The sequence below is a fragment of the Lethenteron reissneri genome, unplaced genomic scaffold (genome assembly GCF_015708825.2).
Source record: "Lethenteron reissneri isolate LAM-NWPU_2019-01 unplaced genomic scaffold, ASM1570882v1 scaffold_1517, whole genome shotgun sequence".
NCBI lineage: Eukaryota > Metazoa > Chordata > Hyperoartia > Petromyzontiformes > Petromyzontidae > Lethenteron > Lethenteron reissneri.
This window is the reverse complement of record NW_026891242.1, coordinates 113-10,452: the sequence shown is the minus strand read 5'-3', so window position 1 is coordinate 10,452 and position 10,340 is coordinate 113. Positions and strand designations below refer to the sequence as shown.

The 10,340-nt window shown below is 54.6% G+C and overlaps 1 protein-coding gene across 1 annotated transcript; it reads right to left on the bottom strand.

Moving 5' to 3' along the window:
- Window positions 1–908: 908 nt before the first annotated feature.
- On the bottom strand, window positions 909–7,976 carry LOC133362531 (uncharacterized). Its single transcript, XM_061581480.1, has 2 exons — window positions 6,133–7,976; window positions 909–2,327 (listed from the first exon to the last, which is right to left on the bottom strand). Exons 1-2 carry the CDS (start codon window positions 7,450–7,452, stop codon window positions 2,313–2,315), a joined length of 1,335 nt encoding a protein of 444 aa, XP_061437464.1. The 5' UTR covers window positions 7,453–7,976; the 3' UTR covers window positions 909–2,312.
- Between the last annotated feature and the right edge of the window lie 2,364 nt (window positions 7,977–10,340).

Here is a 10,340-nt window from a genome sequence, read left to right as displayed (position 1 = left end):
AAAAAACCCACATACATACACACACACATACATACACACAAACACATGCACACACATACATACACACATGCATACAGACACACAGACATGTGTACATAAACACATACACACATACACATGACCCGGCTTCGCCCGGGACTTGGATCCACCACGCCCGGCCGCCTTTGTCTCCCCAGTGCCGATGTTAATACGCAACACCAGTTACTCGTTTGAGGCTGAGTCGACCTAGGGGAGGTTCAAATAATCGTCACCGGTGGTGGCCGTGAGCGGGAATCGAACTCGGTTCGCCGGGTTGGTAGCGCAGCGTAGCGTTAAGCACTACACCCACCGCTCCTCACACACCACACACGCACAGACACACACACAGACACACACACAGACACACGCAGACACACACAGACAGACACAGACAGACACACACACACACAGACACACAGACAGCACGCTAAGCACTACACTATCGCTCCCCACACACCACACACGCACACACACAGACACACACACAGACACACACACACAGACACAGACAGCACGCTAAGCACTACACTACCGTTCCCCCTACACAACACACGCGCGCGCGTCCATAGGTACACATACACGCGCTTGCTGCAGACACACACGACTTTCAGGGTGCGTAAGGCAGTAAACGACTGAAATAATAAAGCGGCAATGCTGTGCGAAGAACGCCTTAGACCAGCAACACATTTGTGTAATGCGAGCGTAAACACACAAACACATACAAACACATACACACACATACATACACACACATACACACAAACACATACACACAGACATACACATACACACAAACACACACATACATGCACACAAACACATACACAATACACACACACATACATGCAGACACAGACAGACACATAACACACATACATACACACACATATGTAGTAAGTAGCAGAGGAGACGATGTCGAAGTTGAGACACACTGTTTATTAACTCCGGGACAGATACAATAGTTGAAGGGGTATCGGCCCCTTCACCCGTACTATGGGAAACCCACCCTAGTACTAAGCCCTCTGTCCTGTCCCCCAGTCCTCCTCTACTGGGCTACGGGAGGCTGACTGATCTGGCCCTGGCAAGCACAGATCTCGGCACCAGCTAACCAGCCTTGCCCTGACAAGGGCAGCGGTCTGGAAGCTCCTGGGCCGCGCCACTGGCTTACCCGGCTCGGCCCTTATAAGGACGGCGAGACCGGGGAGTCCCAGGGCCTAATCTCCGAGTCTTGGATCTTCACTGGTCAGCTTCGTGTCGAACTCCCCCCGAGCTCTTTGGGTTCCACCTTTTATAGGGATCGCCTCCGAGGGCTGGGGCGTGGGCAATAACTGATGCGGACGTCGGTGTGACCACCCGTGTATGTGAGTGCCGACAGCCCTGTGTTTGTTGTCCGCTGTTCCTCCCGTAATAACCCCTACATCACCCCCCCCTGTACAGCTCGCAGCCGTCCCGGCTGCAACAATCCCTCAACCCCCAAGAATAAAGATTAACACCGTCAATACACGTGTGCCTCGTAACAGTAACAATAACAAGAACAAGCGTAACATCAACCGATGGTTCCCTATATAACAAAAAAAAACCCTCACGCAGAACCGCAATACATATACAGAACGGTATACCAGCACATGCAATCAGCATATCGCGATCACACGCGTACATCGAAACACAATAGCAAGCAAATCTGCAGGCGACCAACACACCATCAATCCCGACGCAACTGTGCAACCGCAACACAATTATTCTCTGTCATGCAACGACAGCATCGCACACCGCACCTCGCGGCACAATACAGCCCAAAAAAAAACATTTTTTTTTTCTCTTTTTTTCCAATTAAGCCCATCGCGCACGGTAACCCACGAGATGGTGCAGTACAGGGTACCCGACGCTCCCACGTTAATAATTAACTATACCATCAAGATGACAACACCACGCAGCAGCGCACACACTCCCTTTGAAACTCAGCAACCACAGCAGACTCTCCGTCCATTCCCAACACACGCACACACTTACATGGACGGCAAGCAACAAGCAGATAGCGTGGTCATCGTTATTTCACACACATACAACCAAAAAAACATATATACAATGAGCGGGTTCCGCAGCAACGGAACACGCGCGGTAAGCTAATCATAACAACCGGCGCGTTTTGGCGCGAGTCCGTGCAGCGGGCCCGTCACAAGGGGCCGGCTTGGTAGAGTCGGTGGCAGGTGTCGCATCAGCAGGTGCCTGGTCGTCCGATTTCCCGGACGTGCCAGCGCCGCCCCCCACGGGGGAGGCTGGCAGCCCAGAGGGCTTCAGTCCTGGGGCTCCTGAAGACGGGACAGTCATTAGTGGATCAGAGGCTGGCATCGATCCCGCCCCCCCGGAGTCAGAGGACTCCCCACATGTTCGGCCATTTTCGTGGGAGGAAGCGTGCGGAGCAAAAAATGGCTTTAACCGTGAAGGGTGTACAAACCACCGACGCTTCCCCCACTTAATTCGCACACATTGAGGCCGCACAACCTGCACAATTTCAACGGGGCCCCTCCATGGTCGCAACAACTTAGCCGAGGTGGCCAATGGCACCTGGGGGCAGTGCAACCATGCTCGGTCGCCCGGGTGCCATTCGTGCGTGTGAGTCCGGCGCGACCGCAACCTCTCGTTTTGTTTTTGGCGGGAGTCAGAGTTTTGCATGGCCGCCTGCCGTGCCTCCGCCAAGCGAAGGATGTTGAATTTAACATGGTCGGCGATTTTCGACTTAGCATGAGGCGCGGCAATCGCCAGCTGAGTCGCGACAGGCGGGTCAACCTCGCGACCATACATCAAAAAAAATGGCGAGAAACCGGTCGCCGCGTGAGGAGCCATCCTGTATGCCGCCAGGACTCCCCCGATCCGTAGATCCCAATCGTTCTGGGACTCAGATACCTGGTGGGATAGCATGGACGTAAGAGTCCTATGCAAGCGTTCCACCATCCCATCCGTCTGTGGGTGGTAAGGCGAGGTACGAACTTTCTTCGTACCCAGAAGGCCACATACCTCGTGTAAGAGGGTACTAGTGAAATTTTTTCCCTGATCGGTCAACAACCGTTCCGGAGCGCCCTTGTCGAGGACGTAGCCCTGAACAAAAGCCTCCGCAACGGCCGCTGCGGACTGGTTGGCGAGGGGCCAAGCCATAGGCCATCGCGTGAAATATTCCACGCCAACCAGCAGGTACTTATTACCCCTCGGCGTGGAAGGAAACGGTCCCAAAATATCAAGGGCGACCAGCTCGTTAACCCGGGTGACCGAAATGGACTGGAGCGGTGGACTGGCTCCCTTCGCCGGCGGCTTCCGTTGTGCACACTGGGTACAGGACCGCAGCAGATCGTCCACGTCTCTTGCCATGCCCGGCCAAAAGTAATTAAGCTGGAGCGTGGCAAGTGTTTTGAGGGTACCCAGGTGCAGGAGCCGTTCATGAGCAGCCCATACAGCCCTACCCCTCAACGTGGAAGGCACCACCAGCCTGTGACGGCGGATTGTCGCGTCCCAATGCATGAGTACGCCCTGGCACCACCCCCATGAGTCAACGCCCGACTTCCCTGGACCCGATCCTTCCGCGCGACGTCGTAGTGCCAGGAGGGTCGCATCCTCCATTTGGAGGCGGCCCCACTCAGCACTCGACAAGCCAAGTAGGGAATCACTCCCACCCTCCGAAATAGGACCAGCGTCCGAAGGAGAATCAACTGCGGCCGCAAGAACCCGATCCTGACCGTCACTTGCCGATTTGCAACGGCCCGAACCCAAGAAACAAGTGCAATCCGGGGCGATCGGCAGGCGTGATAGGGCATCGGCATTGGTGTGGCGAATCCCCTTCCGGTAAGTTGTTTCAAAATCGAAATCCTGCATGATCTCGAGCCATCGGGACAACTGCCCCGATGGCTGGTTAATTCGTAGGGCATACTGCAATGCCGCATGATCTGTACGGACGGTGAAATGCCGGCCGTACAGATATGGCCGGTACTGTTGGATAAAGAACACGATAGCCAACAGTTCGCGGCGGGTGACGCAGTACCGCTGCTCGGCCGGGGACAGTACTCTACTACCATAAGCCACAACGCGCTCCACGCCACCCACAATTTGTGACAGCACGCCTCCAATCCCGGTATTGCTTGCGTCCGTGTCGAGCACGAACGGCATGGAAAAATCGGGGTAGCTTAACGGCGGGGCCCCCACCAGGGCATCCCGAAGAGAGACAAAAGCGGCGTTCTCCACCGGCCCCCAATGAAATTTGACCCCTTTTGACGTCAAGGCATGTAGTGGCTTAGCGATGGAAGCAAAGTCCGCAACAAACCGACGGTAATATGAAGCAAAGCCGATGAAGCTTCTAACCTCCCCCACCGAGGTTGGGGTAGGCCAGGAGCTGACACAACGCGTTTTGGCGGGATCGGTTGAGATACCTGACCGGCCGACGATGTGACCCAAATATTTAACAGATTCGCGCAGCAAATGGCACTTTTGTGGCTTGAATTTCAAATTCGCAGCGCGCATCTTGAGAAAAACGGCCCGAAGCCTATCAAGGTGTTCCTCGAACGTCTTACTGAATACGATAACGTCATCCAGGTAAATCAAACACACCTCCCATTGCAAGCCAGCGAGGACCAATTCCATCAGGCGCTGGAACATCGCGGGAGCAGAGTGTAATCCCATGGGTAAGCGATTGAATTGGAAGAGGCCGTGCGGCGTTCGGAAAGCAGTTTTGGGTCTAGATTCGTCGTCCAAGGGAAGTTGCCAAAATCCTGAGAGCAAATCCAAAGTGGAAAAGAATCGCGATCCCGCGAGGGCATCCAGCGATTCGTCCATTCGAGGAAGCGGATAAGCATCGGCCACCGAGATCTTATTTAATCGCCGGAAATCAACGCAGAACCTTAGGGACCCGTCGTGCTTTTTAACCAACACTATGGGTGCACCCCAAGGGCTGGTTGAGGGAGAAATTATGTCCGATTTCAACATGTCATCTACAGCCGATTTGACATGATCCTTTTCGGCGGGACTTAACCGAAAAGGATTCTGGCGGATAGGAGCGTTGTCACCGGTGTCAATATGGTGGCGTAGCAATTTGGTACATCCGATATCGTATTTGTGTTTACTGAAGACGTCGGAAAATTCTCGCAATAAGGCGCGTAATTTAGCACGTTGTGCGTCGGACAGGTCAGGTGACTCAGCACACAACGCATCCAGCCAACCCTCGTCAGCGTCTGAGGCTAATCGCGTATGAGAATCGGTGGCCACCTGGCCAACGATCGGCGTTTCCGCAGGTACCGGAACCGCATGTGCGAACACGGTACCTTGCGAAACCACTGCCGTCCGTGTCCCGACATTGAGGACCGCGATAAACGGGTCCCCATCCCCTTTAACAATAGTCTGGGCCGTTACCAGATCTGGCCCACTCACCCCGGCTCTAGATGGTCCCAAAATAACGCCTCGGTCAGAGACCCCTTTATCGAACGGACGGCGCAAGCGCAGGGGTACCAACATCTGTGCCCCCGGGGGTACACGCACCGTCCGAGCAACAAGTGCCTGTACCGTAGCACAGGCAACACGCACGGGAGGGGTGGCAGGTAGGAACGTCATGCGTCGGCCTGATGGAAGCTCGATGCATTGCTGGTCAATCAGAATTTTGATGGGCAATTTGGCCAAAAAGTCTGTCCCCAACAGGCACGGAATAGCCAGCGAGGAAGAGACGAACACCGGCCCAGATAGTTTAATGTCCCCTATGGAAATTTGCGCTCGAATTTGACCGATAATACCCAACGAGCCCCCATTTGCAGCGTAAAACGGTATATCGACAGGGAGCAACGGGCGACTCTGAACGGGCAGAATATTATAAATCAAATCCGAAATGATAGTTGCCGAAGCTCCCGTATCGACCAATAACCGTACCTCCACCCCGTCAATATGTCCCGCGACAACGGACGACCCCGCCGATGCAGCCACAACTCGGTGAGCCAACTCGGACCATTGGCCCGGTTGGAGCGCCCTCCCCGACATGCCGCGACCCGACGCACCAGCACCCAACCCCCGAGAATTGTGTGCCAGACCATGTGATAGGAAAGTAGGTGTGTGTGCAGGCCGAACATGTGGGGTGCCATGACTTGCCCGAGGATGTTGCGAAGGCTTGTGAAGAGGGCCGTCCGCAGCTCCAGGTCTCGCACCGCGCTGTCGAGGAGCCCGGCATCCGGACGCCACGTGACCCCGGAGGCCACAATTATAGCAGACGACGAGCGTTCCAGAGGACTTGGGCTGGTCTCGGTGGCTTGGGACGTCCCGAGCTGGACGCTCGGCAGATCGCCATCCTGCAGAACGATCCGCAGCGAAGGCTCCCTCCATTTCGGAAGAGGTCGCCGCCACGGTGTGTCGTGCAGCAGCTTTGTTCGCCTTCCTCCGCTGGGAGATGAGATTGGCGTGAATGTGCCTTGCAGCCCGCAGTGATGACATATCCGCATCGTCCTGCGCTAGGATGGTGAAGTCCAGATCGTCAGCCAGCAGCAAAATTTTCTCGGCCACCATCGCATCGATCCCCTCTTCATCCATGCGCGGGAAAGCGTCTTTCGCCAATGACAGCAGGGCCGTGCGATAAGCGAGTGGCGATTCCTTGTCACCCTTCTGCCGCTCATAGAAGAGCTGGCGACAATCAGAAGGCGGCCCATAAACGGTGGCCAGCAGCTGCAGCGCCGACTGAATGGTGGAGCGTGCCGACTTGGGTGCAGCAGTGAGGGTGCCCAGGGCGTCGCCGTCCAATAACGCCGGGAGAGCACACAGCGCCTCGTTGTCCGACCAGCCTGCCATCTCTTGGTGGGCCAAGAACCGGCGCTGGAACCCCCCCCAATCGCCGTCGCTTGCAACAAATACCTGCAGGGCCGGCAGGCGTTGCTGGAATGTCGGCTCCGTCTCCGATCCTCTTGCAGCGTCTCTTGCAGCATCCGTAGCGCGTCCCCGTACTGTATGGTCGGTGCTGGCGTCAGCTGGTGGTGACGTTTCAACCCCTGATAGGCTGCCACCGCGACCCGCCTCCGCCGATGACGTGGCGGCTGCTGGCTGGGCACCGTCTCCCGCGTGACGAGCTGGGACTCCTCCCTCCGCCTCTACTGTCTTCGTGGCGGGATTTTCGAGTCGCCCCGCTGTTGTAAAGGCGGGAGTTTCTGGCGGGCGTTGTCCATCTTCCCGCCGCGTCGCTCCTCCCGGCCCCAGGCGAGTTATTTGTTCCAGCATAGCGGCCGCTGCATACAAGAGCTCCGCCAGCCGCGAGTGAGCCAACGCCAACTCGTCAGTCGACGTCCCGGCCCTCTCCGACGGCCCCGCCGATGCCGGAGCCGGCAGCAGTTGTGCAGGTACGTCGGCGGCGATGTCTTGCACTGCCCCTCCCTCGTCGTCATCCTCTCCTGGGTCTTGGGCACGAGTCTTCCGTCTCGTATCCATGCTTGGACCACTTCTAACACCAGATGTAGTAAGTAGCAGAGGAGACGATGTCGAAGTTGAGACACACTGTTTATTAACTCCGGGACAGATACAATAGTTGAAGGGGTATCGGCCCCTTCACCCGTACTATGGGAAACCCACCCTAGTACTAAGCCCTCTGTCCTGTCCCCCAGTCCTCCTCTACTGGGCTACGGGAGGCTGACTGATCTGGCCCTGGCAAGCACAGATCTCGGCACCAGCTAACCAGCCTTGCCCTGACAAGGGCAGCGGTCTGGAAGCTCCTGGGCCGCGCCACTGGCTTACCCGGCTCGGCCCTTATAAGGACGGCGAGACCGGGGAGTCCCAGGGCCTAATCTCCGAGTCTTGGATCTTCACTGGTCAGCTTCGTGTCGAACTCCCCCCGAGCTCTTTGGGTTCCACCTTTTATAGGGATCGCCTCCGAGGGCTGGGGCGTGGGCAATAACTGATGCGGACGTCGGTGTGACCACCCGTGTATGTGAGTGCCGACAGCCCTGTGTTTGTTGTCCGCTGTTCCTCCCGTAATAACCCCTACACATACACACACATACATAGACACACACATACATAGACACACACATACATACACACAAACACATGCACACACGTACATACACACATACATAGAGACACGCAGACATACACATAAAGACATAAAAAAAACCCACATACATACACACACACATACACACAAACACATACATACACATACATACACACATACATAGAGACACACAGACATACACATAAACACAAACACACATACACATGACCCGGCTTCGCCCGGGACTTGGATCCACGATGCCCCGCCGCCTTTGTCTCCCCAGTGACGATGTTCACACACGACAGCAGTTACGCTTTTGAGGCTGAGTGGACCTAGGGGAGGGCCAGGTCCGTTTCAAATAATCGTCAGCGGTGGTGGGCGTGAGTTGGAATCGAACTGGGGTCGCTCAAGCAGCTTAATGACTGTTTGTACAAAGAACATATAAAGAATCGATTATAATAACCAGGCAAGAGTCCACATTATAGACTGCCAGTACACGCACTCAGCTTCATAAGCAGGCTAGAGTGTACATGATAGAGTGGCAGTATGCTCACCGAGCTTAATAAGCAGGCTACAGTGTACATGATAGACTGGCAGTACGCTCACCCAGCTTAATGAGTATTTGTACAGTGAACATTAAAGTAATCGATTGTTGGCGCGTTGGGTTTAAAAGTAATATTAATAGCACACATTGTGGTGGGGGTGTAGTGAAGAGTAGGAAAAACTTTGATGAATTTACCTCAGAGTGGCGTGGTGGGTGTCGAGGCCTAGTAGCGTGCAAAGCCTGCGGCCTCGCCTAAAATTGTCGGCTTGGAAGAGGCAGGGTACGGGTGGCGTTCCTTCCCCCCCCCCCTAGCGCTCCAACAATACTGTGTAATGGCTATTATTTAATTAAATACGGAGCTTATGAAAGTGGCGAAGGCGTGGCTAGCCGTTGGCAGGGGCAACCGCCGTCCAATGAAACTGCAGCCCTTGGCGAAGGCGTGGCTAGCCGTTGCCAGGTCCAATGAAAGCGGCGAAGGCGTGGCTAGCCGTTGCCAGGGGCAACCGCCGTCCAATGAAAGTGCGTATGGGCCAAAGTCCACACACACACACACAGACAGACAGACATGAACGATTTTATATATATAGATTGCTTAATGGTGGCAGACAATCATCTGACCCATAGGTGGCAGCCATCTCAAGCCAGAGGACGAGAGGACTCTAGCCGCCACGCATATAAAGGATTTATAGTGAAAAACTTTGTTTTTACGGGTTTACTTGTTTAAATCCTTTATATTAAGTTCGCTTGCTTGCTTACGACCGTGCAAATCTTTTGGTCGTTTTTTAAGCCACTTCCCGTGATCCAATCGAGCTGACATTTGCCACACAGACTCGTTGTGCGTGACAATTAATGTTCGTGAAATTTTTTTTCCAAAATGTTGCACTTTTTAGGACAAAAATATTATATTTAATTACCAATTGCTTAATGGTGCAATGCAATCATCTGACCCATAGGTGGCAGCCATCTCAAGCCAGAGGACGAGAGGACTCTAGCCGCCACGCATATAAAGGATTTAGAGTGAAAAACTTTGTTTTTACTGGTTATACTTATTTTTTCTTACCAGGTAAGGCCCACTGAGTTGTATAGCTCTTGTTCGGGAGTGGCCCGGCCACAAACGATAGCTCAACCGAGTGGCTTATCGCGTGGACATTTATAGCAGCCAAATAGTCTACAAGCATGTCTTTTTAAATGTGGAGGGGAAAATCTGAGAACCTGATTCACGCATTTGAAGTTCTCACCCTTGCATCAGAATATACAGAACAGTTCATATTGTGATGGCATCACGTGGTAATGCTCCACCTCATGTTTTAAATCTATTACACAGTGAACATTGAACTGAAGCCGGACTTCAAAACATTCAATCGCAAATCAAATCCCAATATCTGTCACGAAAATCGCTACTGGAGGGAGGGAGGGGAGGGGGGGTCACAAGACATTTAGAACGCCACCCGTGCAAGGAGCGTACGCCGCTGTTCACCGCGGCCCCTGAACCCGCGCGGTCCAAGTCCAGAGCTGTTCACCGCGGCCCCTCCACCTGCCGTTGGGAAGACGCGGCTCGCCTGAGGCCTGACGCAGGCTGCGGCGGCTTCGCGCGCTTTGGGCTCCTCCTCAACCTCCTCCTCAACCTCCGACTTCCTCCTCGTCGTTGTCGTCCCTGTGGAGGGAGACGCGTGGAGGGAGACGCGTGGAGGGAGACGCGGCCAACTCGGCTGACATCTCGCCCGGTGAGTTCCGTGCGTCGGGGAGCGGAGGAGGAGGAGGTGGTGGTGGTGTTCAAGTGAG